The 20946-nt window shown below is 52.3% G+C and overlaps 4 protein-coding genes across 4 annotated transcripts; 2 read left to right on the top strand and 2 right to left on the bottom strand.

The window, feature by feature from the left end:
* Positions 1-7922: 7922 nt before the first annotated feature.
* Positions 7923-8959, bottom strand: CGCA056_v006245 (NAD/NADP-dependent indole-3-acetaldehyde reductase; the record flags this gene model as incomplete). Its single annotated transcript, XM_037321496.1, has 3 exons — positions 7923-8641; positions 8690-8810; positions 8861-8959. The coding sequence occupies 3 exons, from the start codon at positions 8957-8959 to the stop codon at positions 7923-7925; spliced, it is 939 nt and encodes a 312-aa protein (XP_037178966.1).
* A 3445-nt stretch (positions 8960-12404) lies between these two features.
* CGCA056_v006244 (uncharacterized protein) lies at positions 12405-13404 on the top strand (the record flags this gene model as incomplete). Its single annotated transcript, XM_037321495.1, has 3 exons — positions 12405-12707; positions 12760-12874; positions 12926-13404. The coding sequence occupies 3 exons, from the start codon at positions 12405-12407 to the stop codon at positions 13402-13404; spliced, it is 897 nt and encodes a 298-aa protein (XP_037180301.1).
* Positions 13405-13774: 370 nt separating this feature from the next.
* On the bottom strand, positions 13775-16269 carry MG002 (DnaJ-like protein; the record flags this gene model as incomplete). Its single annotated transcript, XM_037321494.1, has 2 exons — positions 13775-15369; positions 15423-16269. 2 exons carry the CDS (start codon positions 16267-16269, stop codon positions 13775-13777), a joined length of 2442 nt encoding a protein of 813 aa, XP_037178967.1.
* Positions 16270-16865: 596 nt separating this feature from the next.
* On the top strand, positions 16866-19823 carry RPH1-1 (DNA damage-responsive transcriptional repressor RPH1; the record flags this gene model as incomplete). The annotated part of the gene is made up of 1 exon (XM_037321493.1): positions 16866-19823. One exon carries the CDS (start codon positions 16866-16868, stop codon positions 19821-19823), a length of 2958 nt encoding a protein of 985 aa, XP_037178968.1.
* Between the last annotated feature and the right edge of the window lie 1123 nt (positions 19824-20946).

The raw sequence follows: 20946 nt of genomic DNA, 5'->3' as shown, positions 1-20946 counted from the left end.
AGTGGGTAGGCCAAGATGTGACGTGAGCAAGAGGGAGTGGCTACTTGTCTTGGCATGCACCTGCACCCGTGCCAATCACGCGCAGCTATTCTTCCGTGTTGTCATTTTTCGTCTTTCGTTTTCTAGCACTAACCGCCTCTATTAGTAACGTGTTAAAACGATAAGGTGATCTGTCTTAGCTTTATGAACAGGGGATTTATTTTTCTCTCTTGGAAGTAGAGATATTTCGTCTCTCAGCTGTTGTAGAAGCTGCTGATGTGGAAAAGTTGACTTGCCTTTCGGAAGGAATCGCCTGACGAACGGCGGGGCCAAAAGGTGCACTTAGAGTTAGCGTGTCAGTCTACGATTGGATGTTGCGGCTGGTACCATCTGCAAGGCGGTGGTCCGTGCTACTGACTACCTGGTGTCAGAACACCCCGACATGAGACAAATGCAAATAAGCCATATTCCGGTTAGGACACAATAGCCGATGCATAGCCAAGATGTTAGACAAACGATGTTGATTTAATGCAATACCACTGAGGTCCATTGATCAAAAGGTGATTGTTCTGCTTGATTGAGGGATTTCCTCCTATACCGGTCCGAGCGGGGTTCTGTCTTGTATTTTACCCATCATCACCGGTTCTTGCATATTATTCAATGCATTTCTAGCATCCCTTTATCCAGACACAGTCGTCAATCCAACACAAGATGCTTGACTCGGTTATGAAATGTGGACCTGGCAGATCCCCCATCGCTGCCCGAGCCTAACTAAAGTAACATAGTAGATGGCGTCGTGGCGTGCTCGGATATGATATCTTCTCGCTTAGAGCGATTTCTTGTAGTTGGGTGATGGTTTGTCAGTATGGCCAGCGGAATATGCATGTATGTGAGCAGAAAAGAGTGTCTTATTCGTACTAAAGAGAGGAAGGATCACCACAGGTTTGTGGGCCCAATGCTACCTTAATAAATCGACAGAGCTAGGACCATGTGAAAATGACAGTCTGACCTGTTTCAGTATGTTCAGACCATTGCGAAAGGCTTATGTTCATGACTCGCATATAAGCATGCATGGATTCTGTCATTGGGCTGCGTATAACCAAGATGAGCGCAGTTTTGGCTGTCAGGTTATTTTCGGGCCGATGCTGCTGGGACCCTGGCTGAGAGTAAGACATACAAGGCGCTTTGCTGCCTTCAAGAGCCGTTCAGGTCAAAAGCCAGTTCTGCCTTCCACTGTAGATGTACTGTTTTCCATGAAGAAGTACTTCAGCCGTTTGCCAATGTGCCCCGGAAGCGCCAAGACCGACTGGTCTGTGCTCAACTAAATTTTTAGACTGCAAAACGGACACCGATTTTGCAAACCTCTGTAGACGTGAACGAATCTCTGCAGGGTTTTGGGGAGCACTACCAACGTGAATATGTACTTAGCGACAAGCCTCGCTGGCCGGGAGTCTGCGCTCGGGAATGTCAACACACAGAATCCATGTCAGTGGAGAACTCCAACGCAGCGTATGATCGACCCACAGCCAGCGTCTCTATTGAGGAAAGGGTGCGCTGCACGGGACAAATCCGGCTAGAGTCATGGACCGTTCCACCAGCTGTCAATTTGTGGGCCAGTCATTCAACTCCTGTGGATAACATGCACTTGCTCCAGAGCTCCCAACCCGCGCTGTTGCCCTTGAAGAAGGTCGGCTTGTTGATTCATCAGGCATTGCTATCAACCCGGATACACTGCCGTTGTAACTAGGACAATTTGAATACCAAAGTGACAGCTAGTATCTCGCCAACCTTGACAGCCCCAAATCTGCAAATATTTCTTTTACATTGTAAATTGACGTCAACTCTGCTTCCCACGTCCGAACAGACTCTGCCAAAGCGTCCGACTCCTCAGTGCGCTCTAAATCGCACTGAATGAATAACATGTCGGGCACTTGGTACTCCTCATCATTAAAGTAAGCTGCACAATCCGATAACTCCAGGCTCTGCAAGGGAAACTCATCACGCAAAGCTCGCATAACAGTCACCCACGAAGACGTTCCCCCGCAACAACAGAGACCAACATGACGAAGACTGAGTTCCAATAGAGTGTTTTTGTGTAGTTGTAGCAGCTGAAGCATCTTGATGTTTGTGCATTTCACCCCAATCAGAGTCAAGGCTCGAAGGTGGGGGGCCTGAAACCATGTGTTGGGACTCGGGTGGTTGGGAAGTTGCGAAGATAGACCGGCCGTGATCGTCAATTCTGACAGTGAACTGAACATGTTGAGGAATTGCTGAAAGTCGGCATGCCAACGGCGTGGCTTTTGTTTGACTGGGTCATTACTGGCAAGCTCACGACTTTGGCGGATGTCGTTGTCCTCGGCCTTCGATCCTATTAGGATGCTCAGAGTCTTTACTGTAGCAAGATGCTGCTTAGCCGCGGCCTCCAGCCAAGTCGGCAGGACGAGCATCAGAGGAATGACACAATCAGTATCCTGCTCGTCGTCAGATCCAGGAGTGATGTAGAACTCCCTTACATCTACTCGACTCCAGCAGACAGCTGATATAAGTGCTCTGATACAACGCAATGCGTGTATTTTGCTCTTGGGTCTCTCAGACGAGACTTGTGGATCAGGAATGGCCGGCCATGCATCGTCTTGATTTGAGAACGCGCCAATGCGTCGGGCGAGTTTCACGGCTCCCCATGGCTTGTATGTGTTGCCCACTCCAACTGCCCTGCAGTTGGGAAACCGAGAGAGAGCTTTTGCCAGTTGTGCGGTACAGATCCTGTGGTTAAACTGATCTGTCATGTCTTTCCAGCTCTCTCTATAGAGCTTTCCTATGTTCTCCCAGCGTTGATGGCCAGCGTTCGATACGCGTCTCTTGTAAATATCGGGTTCGATGAGATGATCGACGCAGAGCTCGACCTGTTCGACGGCTTGCCTCAGTATAGGATGGCGGGATATATCCACGAGGTTCTGCATGCTTTGTTGCTCGAGCATGACAGCTCGGGTATGGAAATAATCGGCTTGGAAGAGGCGGAAGGTTTTGTCGGCTATTGCTCTGCAGGTTACTCGTAGATGGAGAAAATCCTCTGGCGAGAGATAGTCTGTTACCTCTTCCACGATCTCTATAGGTAACGAAACAAAACTGGCCATGGTTGAGGGTGTCCTGGTGTCGGACGGAAGAACGTGGAACTGTAGGGTGGGCTGAAAAGTGAGGAGCGTCGGCATCCACGGAGGGTGAAGCCCATTCTTTTGGGACTGAAGACCGACAGGTCTCGCAGTCTCTTTCATTTTTCCTTCTCGCCTTCAGCAGTCGCTTGCGATGCTGGGGTTGCTCAAATGTCGACTCCTGTGCTTTTCCACCCCAATGTGGCTGAGCGTCAGAAATGGAGTGAAGGCAGTGGGAGGGTGTGATCTCGTTTGCGTGATCGTTTGACCGAACTCTGGCCTGATTTGTGATTGATTTATCAGCATTATTCATAATGTTTCTCCGTTGTAGCATTATGGCCGTTGGTTGACCAAGCTTTGCCAATCACCTAATACGCAGATATCGCACCTGCGCCATGATCGCCAACAAAGTTTTGGATCCCGGGGATGAGGAAAGTGTGGGCCGGAGCCAGGATACCGCGGCTTTTGTCAACAGGGGTGCTATGCTGGGGGCCCCAGTGGCAGCACGCGATAGCGCGCGGTGCAAGGGGCACTCTCTGCTAAGAAATGTTAGCGCCAACGCTGGCGCTAGATAGACTTGACCAAATAAGAACGAGCCCGGGTGTGGCTGACTGGTAGGCCCCGCTGGGCGCCGGACACCTAGCTCGCCTACATCCCTGTGTAAACGCTCATCATTTTCTCCGAAGGGGCTTGGAGAACGAGAGCGATTCAGTGTCCCAGCAGCCCTCTGAGACGCTGCGGAGTTCGCCGCCGTTCATGAGGTCATGAAATACCCTGTAATGCTGTGTTTCTTCGGAAACGATTCTCAAGGATTCTCTTGACTGATCGCTCAGCTAGCCTTAAGCAGCCAGCGATCAGTATGCAATCACGTATACATCTGGTACAATTGAAATAGCGGAACGGCTCTTGGATTATGGGTAGAACATGGCTATCACCCAGATTGCCCTCCGCCCCATTTAGCTTCTCTCTCTCTGGCCACCGGATGAGCGCCAATGCCTTTCCGATCACTCCGAGTGAATCTGAAATATCTCTCAAGAGCTTTGCTGGCGCCTGCGCTGCTTTGACTTCCGTGTTTTGAGATAGTGACGACCCCACAGGCGAGCTGTCCGTGTTTCAACCGACCGAAGACGCGATTCGTACCCGGAGACCGCATCTCGGTCCGATAATCGATGATGGAGCCTGTTCAGACTTTCGCCTAGTCCGGTCATCATCGCGTGAAGCTGCTGGTCGTTTCTTCTCATCTCGAGGACAATGGCGCCGATGTCTGCAGATATGACACTGGTAGCTTGAGATGTCGCCTGGTTTTGGCCTGGCGCCGATCGCAGTCCAACAACAGACCGTGGAGGAGGCCCGCCGGAAGACCCCACGCTCGGCGCCACGGTCGCTGGCGGCGGTCTACCAGCTGGGCTCGCGGGGTTATATCTGCGGGATCTTTCTTCCAACCTCCCCGCCCAGTATCCTTTGATGAGGTTTTCGAGAGCAGAATAGGCCGACGGTTTTGTCAGATCAGCCACTACGATGGCATGGTAAAGAATTTCACAGAATGTTTCAACCGACGATTTGTCGAAATCATTAGGCGACTGCATGACTTGAATAAGACTTGTGTTGAATAGGCTCAGAGGATAGGTGGTGCTCGACAGATCATCAGATGTTGCTGGTGAGTGGACAGGAACGACGGAAGGAGCAATTTGCCTGCTTGCTGTAGGGGGTGCTGTGGCTTTTTCAAAAAGGGCGTTGTGGAGTGCTTCTGTCGGCTCATCCGCCTTGATCCGCTGCTAGCGAGCATGCCGTATGCTACAGTAAGATATTGATTGCCTTGATTTCTGCTCGTTCAGTGCTCTGATTACGCTGTCCCCACATGCTGACCTCCCTACCCGGATGCTGACCTCCCGTATCCACCTGCTGACTTCCTGTACCTGCGGACTTCATATGTTGAGTTCTCCGGCCTACCTAGGGACATTGGCACCGTAAGCAATGAACACCTCAAGATGCATGCGGTACAGGTTCTTGACAAATTCTTTTGGTTCCTGTAGATACACACATCATCGTCCCACGGCAACCTCTGTTAATAAAGCAGTGCCAATCTCATCTACAACAGTCGTTTGTCATACTGATTCAGGATCTTGCCCAGCTCAGCGTCAACTCCCTGCTCATTCAGCCAAATGTCACCGCGGTACGGCCGTTGGTGCTCAGGATCTGCCTTCGCTTCCAATACTTTCGAGATGCCTTCCGTGAAAGCTCGACACCATTGGGCTTCCTCGGGCGTATCCCAGTGCAGCTCGAACCTCGCTAGAGTAGACCCTAACGGCATGGCGCAGGCTTCCTGCAGCTCCAACATGCGACCGCCCCCGTGTATCACAAGCGCGTACATTCGTTCTCGTCCTGGCAATGTCTGAGCCGACTTCAATGCATCGTACAGTCCCAAGAGTAAAACATCGCAGTCTGGCACCACCCACTGGGAAATAGAAGTGAAGTACGATCTGGCCATCTCACGCCGAGAGGTCAACTCCTTCCAGTACGTGAGCGGTCTGTCCTGCAATTGGACAGGGCACATCTCCTCAAGGGCCCCAGGGTTCTTCGCAATGAACTCTGAAGCCGGTACCAGTCTCAGATCTAGGAGGGTTTTCTCGTTCCAGTCGGATAGATCGTGCACAATCGACGCGACCTCCGACCCAAGATACTGGCTGAGGACGAGGATTGTGTCGCTCGCACTCAGGAGGCTGACAATGTTGAAGGAGCATACGGGCTGCGGATGGTCTGTCTCGAAGAAGAAACGGAACGAGATGGAAACGTCGTTTGGGAGCGTCGCAGCTCTAGCAAAAGCGTTGTTAGCTACGCAGAGGCGCAGCTGCTCCTCGCTGATGTGGGCAAACCGCCAGGTAGCGCGGGCTGGTTCATCGATCAACCGCAATTTGATCTCGGTCACCACACCTGCCTCTGCCGCTGCCCCGCCACGCATAGCGTACAGCAAGTCTGGATGGCTGCAATCGTTGACCTCAACGACTGAACCATCCCAGAGAACCAGCCGCCCCCCAACAACGGACTGACATCCAAGTCCATATCGCCTGGCCAGGAGGAGATCCCAACCTGCCGTGGTGAAATGACCCCCTGCGCCAACCCCGAAGCAATCGCCGTGGGGCACCGCTTTGCGGTGTCGTGCCAGGGTCAAGGCGAGCGGGCCCAACAGGCAACCAGGTCCGACAAAAAGCATATCATCCATGACACGCTTCTCCGTCATCCGCCCCAGGTTAAGCATGACCCCGGCACAAGCGGCACCGTTGTGGTACCCGTGGCCGCCACTCTTGACAGAGATTGGAATCCGGCCATGGAGCTTGAGGTTGTTGAATAGTTTTAGGGTTTCACAAACGCCCCATTCGCTAAGGGGAGAAACGACGAGTGAGGGGATCTCAGCTGCTCGATCGTGCATGGCGGCCTCTGGTGGGCAGCGCCCATGGGTTTTTTGGGCATGGATGCCACGTTGATTGAGATGACAGAGAAGCGTGTCAAGATCCCCATCGTGAGGACTCAACGAGGGCCTGGCAATCGCTCCAGCGGATGTAGGGTCCTGCTGGGCTTGGTGATGGGCGGTAGACCGGTCAAGCTGCCGTGGCGCCATGATTGACGACAGAAACGAGACGGACAATCGAAGATTCTGGAATGGCAGCATTGCGTAACCCAATGGAATGTCTATCAGCAGGCTTGGTGGAAAGAGATGTGCGACACAGTTCAGCGGCTGTTCCTGATGGTGACTGCAGTTCCCGTCATTTTTTACCCTTCTTATGTAGCACTCCAACCGTGTTCGCCTCGCCTATTTTGGTTCGCGCTCGACCGACAGTAGCATGAAGCCCAGTTGACCTTGCAGCTTCTCAATGGCTATTTTGGTAACATCTTCACTGTTGCATACCACCACCACAAACGCAACGGAACATTGCCGCGGACTGACTCTCACGTTTCGTCATTATGATCAGATCATGAACTTGATTTATCAGCATCTCGGATATTCCACCTCCGTTAACGCCAGGAAATGACTCAAGTATCTTAAGGAGAGCTGAATTAGCGCCAACAAGAAATAATGGACAAGACCGGCACTCGCGCAATCGTCACCAACAGCCTTCAAACTTCTTCAGGGGGGCTGGGCTTGAGATGTGTGGGGCCAGATAAATCGGGGTACGCGGATGTAGGCCACAGACTTAGGGAACCTTGTCGAAATGGGTCAGAGACGCGCGGTCGTCTTTCGAAATGATTGATAGCTCTGAGCCTGGTATTTGGTGGAGTGCTCCTGTGTTATCGTAGCACTTTCTGCCAAAGCTGCTTGTGGGGCAGGTGGGGCAGCTGTCACACAGGAAGAGTCTTATGCTGTGCTTCAGACCCGACAGTCTGGTAAGGTTTCAATAGTCCCATCAGAGGGTGGTGGGGTTGCCATGCTCAGCCCTGTCGGACAAACGGTGGTCCTACATCATGTTTAGTCCGTGCGAGAGGGAAGGAAGGGGGTTGGCTAGCCCCTGTCATTGGATGCGCTTGAGGATGCGCTTGGATGCAACACCTTATTGGTTCAAGTAATCGCCGATCTAAGGTCAAAGTACTTATACACGAGAGTGGCCAGGGGAGATGTCACCGGCGGAACACTGCAAGTGCAAGACATAATTTTATGTGAGATGATGTAGCAGTACGGATAATGTAGCAAATCAATTAATCCAACTATTCTGCGGTAGCGACAGACAGAGCTCCTCAGCTATCAGGTAGGGACAGACGTAGACATGATTTTCGGGCAATGCGTTCTTGCCAGTGGTGTCCTCAAATGGTTGCCTCCTTTGGCTCCTCAAGCTCACCAAAATTGTCTACCCAAAAGCCTCTCTGGCGATGTCCTTCGCCTGCCTTCGCTATCTTGGTCATATCATCTTTGGTGAGTTGAAGACCCGGAACGTTGCGGAGAATGATCTTCATACGCTTTGGCTTGGATGTTGTTGTAATTGTTATGAGTCCCTGCTCAACTGACCATCGAAGTCCAACGTCGGAGATGGTCACCTCGTGCTTTTGTGCAAGGTCTTGCCAGACACTAACCACGGAATCGTCGGCCTCCCGAGTCAACGGAAGTAAGCAGCCATAGGCAGCAATGGCAATGTTGTGCTGCTTGTGAAACCGCAGGAGATGGTCATCCTGGATGTAGGGATGATATTCAATCTGGTTGATTGCAGGAGGGACTGTCGCGGTCTTCAAAATAGCTCGCAAGTGTGAAAGCTTGAAGTTCGAAACACCAATCGATCTGACGCGACCAGACAGCTTCAGTTCTTCCATGTGAGCCCAGGCACATTGGAGCTCTACATCTGATCGTGCGTTGAAAGGAGCATGGATCAGATACAAGTCGACAAACTCGAGACCGAGCCTGCGCAGAGACAACTCAAACGATGCCTTCGGATTGGTCATATCCCAAAGCTTGGTTGCCACATAGAGCTCTTCTCTAGGAACTCCAGAGGTTTTGATTGCTAAACCCATCTCGATCTCGTTCCCGTAGACTAAGAATATATTAGCTGGGCACGAATCAAATGCGAGCGCGACTATACCCTCGGCGCCGTCCAAATGTCGAAATCCTGCCTGGATAGCGTTCTTCGCGGCTTCGACGATCACATGGTCGATTGGCTCGCTGCTCGTCTTGAAGTTCGCGGTCCCCATTCCATAAGCGAGCTGAGCTTAGATGTCACTAAGAGCCTCTTAGATCAAGGACGATCACATACCATTGGGATGAAATTGCCATCGTTCAACTTTAGCGACGGGAGGGGAGGGCTCTGGTTTAACTCATCACGGGTTGCTTCGACGTCTCCAAGAGATCCCATTTTGGCCGTGGATAGCAGAGATTAAAGAAGAGTGTGGAACCGAGAGGAAGGATTTGATACCTGAATGTCGTGCGGGCGTGAGCCTGACAGCTTTCCTTGCTGCGTGGGTCAAGCATGATTATTTATACCCAGTGTCAAACTCAGTGCCCTGTCTCGGGCCTTAAGCTGCACACTATATCAGGGAGTAACTCTTGATACATCCCATGTGGGGATGCTGGTCGCCTGTCACCGAGGCGTCTGTAACTCTCTGGGGACACAGGACGCCGCGCGCGGAAGATGGGGCAAGCAGCTCCGCTATCGCCCTTCCCTTGCCCTTCCTACACTTGGAGGCCTCGGGAGATGTCTTCCTGTACAGTACATCAGCTGAGAAGCACTTGATATGATACCTTTGATTGCAGGGGCCGTTCTCAGACAGACTGGGTGATGATCTTCCTGACTTCCAATGCTGGGGTCCCTGGAAAGTCACAGTGGCCTGGCGGACGGAAACAACTTTCCGTATATATAAGCCCCTCTTCTTCAGTCAGAGCAGAATAAAAGTGCCGCGCCTTGCAATCGCCAAAGCAATGGATCCACAGAATCAACCAACTGATAGCCGCCGCTTGCGACGCAGTCGCAAGAGGACCGCCCTGACCGCAAGTAACGACGATCCCAACCAGCCCATGCAAGCGCCAAAGCCTCTCGGCCACAGAAGACTTATTTTTAGCTTGGAGGGGACTGAAGCCCTTGAGCAAGGAGACTCCAGTACCGCAGGTGCTTCTCGCACGATCCCAGTTGCTGTACAGGCCAGTACACCAGCTATCCATTACACCCTTCTTGACGATTTTGATGTAAGTCTTTCGTAGTCAAAACTTTGGTAAAGCTGACTTTTGGTAGCAAAAGTGGAAAGTCTTCCATGATGCATTCGAAGCATGCTTCGGAGATACGCCGTTTTACGAAGCCTTCAGTTCTACCATTCAGATGCATGGTACACAATACAGAAGAGTGGTCCAGGCACAAAGCAAGCTGATGGAGGATTTGAGTTCCACACAGGCGGCGCTACACAAGGCATTGGCTGAACGGGACGAGGTACTGCTTCGGATGAATAGCTTCCGGCGTGCTGTGCCACTCGACATCGTGTCTGTTGAGGAAGGGCCGGCAACCATGAACAGATAGAACCAAAATAGATACTGCGCCGAGATTGGAACCGCTGGAAATAACAGTGTGAGTGGCGCATTACAACAGGAAGTAAACCCTGTTGGCCTTATCGGAAGGTGAACTTCGGAAGTTCCATGAGTTATTGGAAGCTCGCAAGCAGAGGCAATCAAAGGTTCATAGACAGTCTCTACTTAAATACGAAAGAATCCCTTCAAGTAACACACTGGTATCAACCCAGTCAAACCAACCACTATCTTTACATCAATCAAATCAACCTCTTTCACAAGCACAAAACGTCAACATGAAGCAGACCAAGACCAGCAGAAAGCGCTCAAACGCTGTCGTTGAGCAAACCGAAATAGCCCCTCGGCCATTGCCTCAACTCAGCGTGCAGACGGCACCTGTGCGGGAGGTTATCGTAAGTACACAGATATCATTAAAGTTCTTGGCTGACAGCACTAGCCCACCATACCCGGACATGTTGTTCATCAGCGAAGCTTCTCCGACCAGCTGGATTATCAGTTGTGGAACATGGGCCAGATCATCAACATCTGTCGCGCTGACCGGAACACACGATTCCAAGATCTGAGTCGAGAACGAGAAGCCCGCTCCGGCCTGGAGCAGACCATGTCTCGGTTGCAAGAGGAGCTTTCGTCGACAACCTCGAAGCATTTGGGTCTTCATGACCAGTACTGCCTGCTTGGCAAGAAATACGACGAACTTCAGTCGTCGTCTAATCTTGTTAACGCCGAACTTCACCGGGAGCTTTCGGCAGCGAAAGATCTCTTGGAGAGGCAGAGAGAACGCATTCATGCATGCGAGATGGATCTACGTCAGTTCCAACGCAAGGTCGATGACCAGGCTCAGTTGGTGAAGACACAAGAGGATATTATCAAGGATCTCTATGCTCGCGACCAAGGCCGTACTCCACCTTTCCGAGACCTTGTCACTTTACCCAAGGCCGACTTTTTCAGCGTTTCGCCCAAGATGGAGGAAGAACATGGTCAGAGTAGAGAGGGGAATGGGGATCCTCAGCATGTCGCTAAGCGACAAAGATCACAGTGATCTGGTCTATTCAGAAAGTTTTGTACACACGTTGTTGTTAGTCTAAATGTCACGTGCGCACTAGTTCATGCAGCTTGAACGTCGATGCAACGCTAGTGAATGAGATGCTGCCCAGCCTCTAGGATTGCGACTCGTGCCACAAAGCATAGGTCGCTAGGCGTATATCCCGCCACCCGCCTTTTCTCAAAAGTTGAAGTCCCCCTAAACGTTTTTGTCGCATGGTACATCTCGAGCAGTTCTGTGAAGGGTTGACAAGAGCATGTGTAGACGGGGATACAATTCAGATTAGGGCCGAAAGGTTCATGATTTCGAATGACGTCTCCAGCTCCCAGCTTGCCATAATGTAACAGTGACTGACTTCACACACGGACCAAGGAGGGGCGGCGCGGGGAAGTTCCCCCAGTGGGCCGTCTTTGTTTCGGAGATTGGCCAATCCTCTGCTCTTCCGACGCCATCACTCACAAGGTGGCGTTGGCTGAGGCATTTAAACCGCTACATGCTAACCTCATTAATACATCTATGTCCGGCGATTGCAAGGCTTAGATGAGAAAATGGTCAGTTGTGTTGGTGCTCAACTAACATCCCTGCTTGAGACATTTCCTATATGCAAGACGAAAGCTAAAATCCCCCTTCGGATTAAACCTGGTCAATACAACTATGTCCGAAGATTGCAAGGCTCATCTGGGAGAATGGTCAGCTGTGTTGGTGCTCAGCTTGCATCCTTGCTTTGGGGCACCTACACCATGCAAGGTGGAAGCTTAAGCTCCCTTCGAAGATCAATCAAATCGAGCGGCTCGTCCCGAAAGTCTGGTAACTCGCCCCACCGGGCGCAGAGACACACGGCTGGAAGGTGACAGCAGGTGAGCAATGCGCCCAGTTGATAGCTTTCGCGAAAGCTACTATTTGCGCAAGCCGACCTGCTCGGCTTCTCATCTAACCGACGACTGTCTGGACCAGCGCAACCTCGGGCTTCGGCCTTAGCATCATCCCGTTGGCTTTCTGCGGACATCGAAATGTGACGCTTGCCCGATAGAAAATAGCGGCCAATCAGACGTGGATGTCAGTTCAAAAAAGAAATCCCGAAGGCCGTCGGCGGGCGTTTACTTGACCAACTGCTGGTTAGTGACATAACGTAGCGTTTAGCTCCTAGCCGCCGTTTTCGAAGCTTTCGACATCTTCCCAGATCTATTATCGCGCGATTGCGCCTGATTCACCCAAGCACCAGCTTACTCAGTGCAAGTCAAACATGTCGCTACCCTCGGAATTGACCGCTGCTGTCCAATGTCTCGGTCGACATTTGGATACAGTTCGACAGCGCGCTTGTGATAGAGAACATCTAGTGCGAGCCACGTTAGATTCTGAGAGAACTGCGCTTGAGCACAAAATTGCAGATAACCAGAATCGAAAAAAGGAGGTGGAAGCATTACTTGAGGTTTGGGAACATGAAAATGCCGATGCTTTCCAAAGGCTCGCGCGTCTCGAAGCAAGCTACCATGATTCACTTCAGAGGTCGCGATCGCTGGATGCTGTCCCAGATTACCAACATCTAGTGAGTGCTGCTTCTATAATTTCGCTGGCTTCAGCTAATACTGGAGATGCAGGTCGGTTTCATATTTGGTAGCGCTTCAGTTCCAGCTAGAACCCCCAGTTCTCTACCATATATGCATACCCAGGACGCCATGATGATGAGCGAGATCCAAAACAATCCCGAAGACAGTGAGCCAGCCAACACTGTCACAACCATACAGCAAAATATCGAACTCTCAGAATCCGCAGTTGCTTCTCTTCGGCGTCAAATGGCGGAGAGAATAGCCAGTCATCAGTTCGACCAAGGCCACACGAACGATATCGGCCATTGCTTGCCCAAAACACAAAACTCAATCGATTTTGAAGAGCTCTACGAAGGCGGAAAAGCCAAGTACAAACATAGAATTCTCTATTTCAAAGGCCAGTGGTATATACTCAAATGTGATGAGCATGGGATTCACTTTCCATACCGGTCTGCCTCTGCAGCAGGCTCTCATCTTCGAAGCCACTGGCACAGAGGTTCGGCCTCGAATTACGCAGCCGTTATCAAAGCCTTCGGCGTTAGAGTGGAGAATTGCAATGGTGAGAGGGCCGACCGAAACAACGAGGAATTCTTGTCTGCCTTGGCCAGTGGATATTGCGTATACAAGGGCACGCGAGAGAGTCAGAAGAGGCAGAGTACTGGTATGATCCCTTTTGAGAGCACTTACATCAGCTGACCCGGTCATAGAAAATGATTTGATTGCCGAAGAAATCATTGTTGCATGTGACTCTCACTCAACCCGGGATCATGCGAACCATTTGAACCAGCTGCCTGGTCCTTCGACGAGCGAGTGCGAGAATTCCCGGCCGCCCGCATGTGGCCAAGTTCTGACCGTTCCAGGTCATGACAGGATGATGGACCTCCGAGAAGACCTGAGGGACAGTCAAGAACAGGGAGGATTGCAGGAGCCGACGAATTGTAGTCAGTGGTGGCATGTTGTGAATGACAATAGCTGAAGCGGGAACGGTCAAGAGTACTAGTGTTTGAAGCGAGCTATAAACGAGAGACTATAACAATAAGACCCGAAAAATTCTATAGAGCCGGCTCTATTTTATAAGAAGCCTTTCCATGAGCTCCCTGTTCTCCGCTCTGTCCTCCCGTCTCTCCTTTCTATCTTCGATCGACATCTTCACTAGCTCTTGTATGGCGACGACTATTTGCTGCTGCATATTGTAAGCATCACCACTTCGAAGTAGACGACTTGGGGATTGGATGGCACGTGGATACGCAAGCTCCAAATAATTCCGGTCATACGACGGATACGTCAACTGTCCATACGTCGGCGCCCAGCTTGGCCTCACTCCTCTTTTGACGAGGAAGTCGTCGATCTTTTTATCAGCGAGCTTGTGGCCAATCCAGGCTCGAAGTGCTGTTCGGGACAGGATGTGGGCTTTCTGCGGGTTCGGGTCGTCTTGTCTATCGACCCAAACGTAGCAGATGCCGCTGGTTCCTAGCCTGTAGAAAGCAACGCCACGTATGCCAACGAAAAGGTTAGGTCTGACGTCTTTGTATACTTCTTCCATGCCGTTAATGATGTTCTTCTGCTCTTCTGGAAGTTCGTGATAAAGACGGGTTGCCTCGTACCCGAGCTCGCTGCCCGGGACCAGTTTGACGGGATTGGCCTCGGGGACCTCGACAACGAATCGCCACCCTACAGGTGATTTCTGCCCCGTAACTTTACATTTGCGTTCGAGAACACAGCAGCCCAGGATTCTGTCCCCTAACGGTGTTCTGCCTACCTGCTGCAGTTGCGTCTCTCTTGGGGGTGGTATTTCCTGTTTCATGTTGTCCTGGTCCATGCCGTCCTGGTCCATGTAGTCTTGATCCATGTTGTCCTGGTCCATGCCGTCCTGGCCTGCATTGTAGTCAGAGTCTTCGTTGGGTCTGTTGGGAGAGACGTGCTCTTCGTCTACATCCATGGATTGTCCCATGCCTGCATCATGCCCGGTATTCGATGCAGAACCACCAGGAGCATCTTCCATGTTGACGTCTTGATTCACGCGGCTGCTATTTCTGTTGCCCTGCTTGCCTTCACGTTTGCTGGCGTCGTTCTTGGGCTCATTGGGGTTGTATGTAGTCAGCGCAACCAGCCTCTGATCGGCAACTTTGCCGAAAGCATCTGCCCATGCCTTGGGCCATTGGTTGTATTCATTCAAGCATTGTCGACGGAAGGTAGTTTTAACGCCTTCTGCCTTCACTTTGGCGTCTTCCGGTTTCATTTTGGTTTGGAGAGAGTTCAAATCGTCTCTCATGAGGGTCGCGATACCCTCGCTCATCTGGTAAAGTTCCCCCCTCCGTCCTTTGTTTTCATTGGCCTTCTTGATCTTTCCGTTCATTTTCTTGATATCGATTTTGGAGTTGGTCCCGTTGAAAAGGTACGCCATAATACCTTTCGCGTATTTGCTGTGAATTGCCTCAATTTCTTGGTCTTTTTCCGGTATCACGCCGTCGTCGTCGTCGAAATCTTCATCAGAACTCGGGTCATCATCCCCGTTTCTGCCGAAGGCGCTGTCATCAAACTCTTCGTTGACCTCGACGGTGGCAGTTGGAATCTTGCTCTGTTGGCTAGTTCCCCTCAGCTGGCGGTCATATTCTGCTTTCTTTCGTGGGTCTGTAAGCGTAGACTTCGCGTCGTTTACTTCTGCAGATGCATTGTCAGAATGTGCCTCACCGCTGTACGTTGATTGTACTTACTTTGCATACAGAGTTTCGCCATTTTGTCTTCGTTTTTGTCCGTATGCACAAGCTTCGCCATCTTTTTTAAGGCAGTCTTGATCTGATCGTCGCTGGCGGTGCTGGGAATCTCGAGAATGTCGTAGTAAGTGGCGTTGTTGTTTATTAGCGGCAGCATCCTCGTGACGGCAGCTCGTCGGTTTCGGTCGTTGAGCTGGGGCGCGCTGGCTCTAGAAGTCTCTTCCTCTGTGAGGCGATTCACGGCAGCATTGAAGATGACGTCGAAGAGGTCCTCTTTTTTGTTCATAATCAACATGTCAATATTCGTGGCGCGGTCATCCAGCTCGGATACGGCCTCGGATTTCTTGACTTTCGTAGCCAATTCACGCACAAAGTTAAGCTTATAGTTGTTTGCCATTACATCCTTCTTGGCTCTATGGTCCTCGCCTTTCATATCGGCAAGGCGCTTCTTCAGGAAGTTGACGAAATTCGCAGCCTCTGCATCCAGAACTTTCCTGATGGATGGATCTGTGAACTCAACCGTGATGGCCGGCCGACTGGGCTTGACTTGGGGCTCAGGCTCATCTGGTTCTTCCTCGGGAGGCAGGTACTGGTCTCTGGAAGTCGCCGTCGGCGGAGCAGCGGGGACCTCTACATGGCTTGAGGTAACGATTTGGGCCTTTGGCTGCGTTGAAGACGCTTCTATGTTGTAAAGGGCGTGGTCGGTGGACACAGCAATCGTTTGATTGGCTGGTTCCGGGAGTGCCAGAGGCTTTTTAGCCCGAGGGGTGGAATTGCCCGACTCATCCTCCGATTCTACGGAGGGGGCAGGTGGAAGCGCCAAAGGTTTAGACTGTTCAATAGACATTTTGTGTTTGTATGATGAAGAAGAGGTGAGTCTATGAGCTTCTTTGGCCGTTATATAGCGCTTTTGAGTTATTATTAGAAGAAACCCCGAAATGGCCGTCATGTCACAACTGGCCGGGCCGTTTCTGGACCAACACGCCAATGTCAGTGATTGGCTGAGACCCTCGTCTGCCCCTTCATGGCCATTGGCAAAGGAGACAGCTTGCCAAATGCCTCCGATGCCGACTTCATGGAGGACAACAGACTCGATGCTCCTTTGCCTTTGGTTCGAGTTGCGTGTGGGCAGCGCCAATAAGCATGCGCTGAAGCTAACCCCAACTCGGTGGTCAGAGCGGGTCGTGATCCGTGGTCCAACAAACCCTGGTCAGGTCCCCACAGGTTCGCGCCCGGCGCATCCATGTTAACGCGAGCGCAAGGGTGAGGGTGTCCCCAGCTGCTCGTCGACCAGGGCGCATGCAGCGAACATTCAGAGCCAACACCCTCAGGGACAGTGCGCCGTGCAGGGGTAGACTGGGTATTTAGTACCTACCTCTGCCCGTGCACGGGAGGGAAACAGAGGGCAGCGGTCGCGCTGTTCAGACGAACCGAACCGGTACGATGGATATTGCGTCCAAGCTCCGCGATCTGGAGATGAAGCTCCAGCATGTCACCAGGATTGTCTCCACGCTCCAGCTGTCCACTCCGCACGCAGGAAGGAGAACCCGACGCAACAATCCCCGCCAGACCACCAAGCCAACGTCGGCTCTCGATGAGCTGAAAGACCTTCTCACCGGACTTTATGCTGAACTACAGAAAATACAGAAAGAGATTTCGCGAACATCCGAGCAGCCTAGCCAAGAGCCTTTACCTGCTGATGCCGCGTCGCCGAGCTCAGCGCTCTCTTCCCCGCCGCCATCTGTCGGGGCGGACGAACACTCGGACCCACCCGTGGACCTTCCGGCGCCCTCGCCGCGAGTGGTCGATGTGCCCACCCACCAGGAGACCGTCCCCAGTCCACCTCCGGACGCCGGTGGACCCCGCACAGACCTGGAGCCACCCTCGGCGGTTGGCCTGGACTCCGCGGCACCATCGCCACTTTCCGATCTGGGCTCCGACGTGGAGTGGGCTTTGCAGCATGCAGAGTCGCTCCTCGAAGCGCAGGGCGAGTCGCCGACCGACCCGGCCCCGCCTGAGCCTGCACCGATTACGACCAGGCCCAAGTTCAGCTTGACGACTGAGGAAATGGGTGTCAATTTGGTGCCGAACATCGCCAAGATGGTCAGCAAGGAAGACTTCACGGGCAAGGTCCGGATCGCAAATCTGCCCGAGGTTGACTGGGCCACTTTGGAGTCCAGCATCGGGCGGCCTAAGGATCGCGAGCATCTGGGAAACGTGTACACCAAAGGTTCCAATGGGTCCGGTTACGCGTTTCTGAAGCTCTCGCCGTCGACCAAATTTGTCCTCCCGGACTTCTCTCAGATGCCAGAGAAGCCGCCGGAGGACGAGATCACAGCTTTTCTCGACGACATCGCCAACGACCCCCCCAAGGGGTCCATACCGTATTATGCCGGGCCGCCGCTGACGTCCAGCATCGAATCGTTCCTCCACCCAGGCGACGCTCTTGCGTCCATGGAAGCCATTGCCGGCGGGAACTCGCCCTACGTGTACATCGGCGCCAAGTATTCCGGCACCGGCTGGCACGATGATGACGCTCTTCTCTGGTCATGCAACTATGTCAGCTTCGGCTGGAAGCTGTGGCTCGTCGTCGCAGAACACCACAGGGCGAAGTTCGAAGCCTTCGTCCGCCGACACTGGAAGGCGAACCGATGCGCGCAATTCGTACGCCATCTGTCACTCTTCATCGGTCCGTCAAGGCTTCGCAAGGAAGGTATTGACTTCGTCGTACACTGCGCCGGGCCCGGCGACATGGTCATCATCCGCCCCGGGCAATATCATGCCGTCGTCAACTTCTCTTCGTGCTTTGCCACGGCGATCAATTTCTCGCTGCCCGGAGACCGCGTCATGCCGCCAGACCTCGCCGTTTGTAAGCAATGTGGGCTATACCCTCTGCAACGCCCGGACTTCCGCGTTGTCTCGCCGCCTCCCTTGGACCCCGTGCCAGGCGTGGAGACAGAGCATGTCAGCATCGCAGAGAGGATAAAACTCGCGAGACGACCGGCGGCGCGGCCACAGGATTTGCAGCCAGCTAAGAAACCGAAAACTTCCCGGCCTCATCCAGAGCTGGACGAGATCATCAGGCAGGTCCTGAAGATCGACAAACTCTGCCACATTCCTCGTATCGACCACAGAAACCCACCGAGCCCCGAAGTCTTGAAACTCGCCATGGCCATCGGCAGCCGCCCGGCGATTCAGCAATTCTGCGACCTTGTCCGCAGTAGACGGGATCCCAAGAACGACCGCACCAGACTATATTTCGAAGGCGATCTGCAAGTCCGCATCACACAACGTCTCACTGCACTCGGCAGGTCCCAGCGGAGATCGAATCTCGAGAGGCTCATGGTCCGTCTCGACCAGTACTATCTTGCCTGCGACATCGAGCAGTCCAAGCAAGGGCGCCTCAGGGCGGATAGTTCGTTTCTCGACGCTATTGCCAAAAAGTCGCATTGCCCCAGGGATGTCCTGTCGAAACACGTAAACCAAGGCAACAAGTGGATGCGACTTTGCCGTGAACGCAAGGAGCTTCTGTGTTTTATTTTCCTGGACAGCAGGAATCCGTTCGGCGTATTCTTGGACGCGTGGATGTCACTACAAGAAAATGACGTGGATGTTCTGCATCGACTTCTGAGCAATGACTACATCGCATCATTATGCACAGCGGCGGCAGCGTTGATGCAGTCAATAGACGGCGTCTCTCATGACGTCGAGTTTGTCTGGGAAATGCGCAGCAAGCCTTTGTGCAGCATACCGGAAGAGGACATGCTGTTACTCCTTCGTCCCATTCCACAAGTTGCAGAGAACGTCTTTGAACCGGGCAGATATCCCACGTGGCCGCGTCCTGCAGGATGGCCTGAGCATGCACCGTGGCCTGCTGATCCCACTTCTATTCTCGATCTCGACAGCAAGTTATGTGAGTTTTGCGAGGAAGCCGAATGCAAGTGTCTGGAGGAGCTATCCTCCCGCAACGGCTCACGACCTATGCCGCGCATAAAAGACTATGGGGCACTGGGGCGAGGTCTGCAGGCTACGGCAAACCAGTATGGGCAAGTGGCGTATCGGTCAGGCGATGTCATTGGAATTCTTGCTGGAGAGATTGCTCCTGTGGACACTTTTGATGACAGCCATACGCTGGAGTTTGTGAGGCCGGATCTTCCTGATGAGCCGGTCGTCTGTCAAATCCGCTGCGTCGAGGTCAGCAACATTTTTAGGCTGCTTAACCATTCCTGCCGGCCTTCTGCAAAATTTGAGCAGTTACGAGCAAGCGGCCGCTATGTAACAGCAGTTAGGGCCGCCCGAGATATTACCGATGGCGAGCAGATCACGGTCTCTTACGGAAGTAAATGGACGGCAAGCCCGTGTCTTTGCGATGCTTGTCAGGGAGCAGGGGACACAGTTTAAATGTGCACGGGCCACAAGGTCCTAAAGGACCTTGTGGCCCGTGCGTAAAGATGCGTGGCATAGTTGGAAAAAAGACGAAAAATGAATTAGATCCAGCACAACAACCTCGCCACTAGAACATTTGTGTGCGGTTAAAATTCAAGTAAGATGAAAACTGATCATAGTAAGTATTCCTAATTGCCAATACACCACCAATACACTATCTCCGCCGATAACTCCTGTCTGGTGGGACGTATCGTTTGAGTCTCCACGCCAACAACTCATCGCGAAGGAACAGGTTGTATGTCGCCGTACGGAGTCGCTTGGATCCTGGCTCTGATTCTTTTCGAATCATCAGCCATCTGGAGGGCAGACCATCTTTTTTTGAAGGGGTTGCCGGGAACCGACTCGAAGCATCCGATGTGATAGACTCGGCTTGTGATTCTTAGTCAGCATTCTCCACCCATAGACACCAAACGACTTACACAATCCATTTTGTGGAGGTAATGTGGAAAGGCTGGGACCATTCCATATCGTATCCCATCTCGTCAGGGATATGGGGTTCCATAAGTTGACGAAGAAGCTCTGTGAAGAAGCCCTCCTTTCCGAGCGCGACACAGTTTTTCTCTATCAACCCGTTGTAAACTAGTTTTTCTCCGCAAAAAGAATAGAAGACAATATAGTGAGCTATCTCAGGACAAGGGGGGTTCAAGGGGGTTGATAGTAGCTGGTACCATGCATTCGCCCCCAAAAAAGGTGCGAGAATATCATTCCACCGATGCATCTGCGACGTGATGTGGCTAGTTTCGCTAATGACGGGCCTGTAGTCAGGCAAAAGAGTTGAGCTGAAGGAAGGCCAATCCTCTGCTGCGAGCGGACCGTAACTGAACGTTCATTAATCACTGCTCGACTGAAAGGCGCTAAGCACTAACTTTGGGATATCGCCAATCGGCGGGAATCCAATAGGATATCTCGCACGCGCTCGGATTGCCGGCTGACTGAGAGAGTTCATGTCTCGGTTTCGAGAGATCATCTGAGGGGCAGATGGCGAGCTTCTGCCATCCTCATTGCGGTGCTCCTCACAGTTCGGGGATTGAGAAAACCCCGGCTGAGAAGCGTTATGTTCTCCCGGCTCATCTTGCGA

This window comes from Colletotrichum aenigma, assembly GCF_013390185.1.
Source record: "Colletotrichum aenigma strain Cg56 chromosome Unknown KSG_Cg56_contig04, whole genome shotgun sequence".
In the NCBI taxonomy this organism is placed as follows: Eukaryota; Fungi; Ascomycota; class Sordariomycetes; order Glomerellales; family Glomerellaceae; genus Colletotrichum; species Colletotrichum aenigma.
Note: the sequence above shows the minus strand (reverse complement) of the source record. Positions and strands in the feature narration are given on the sequence as shown.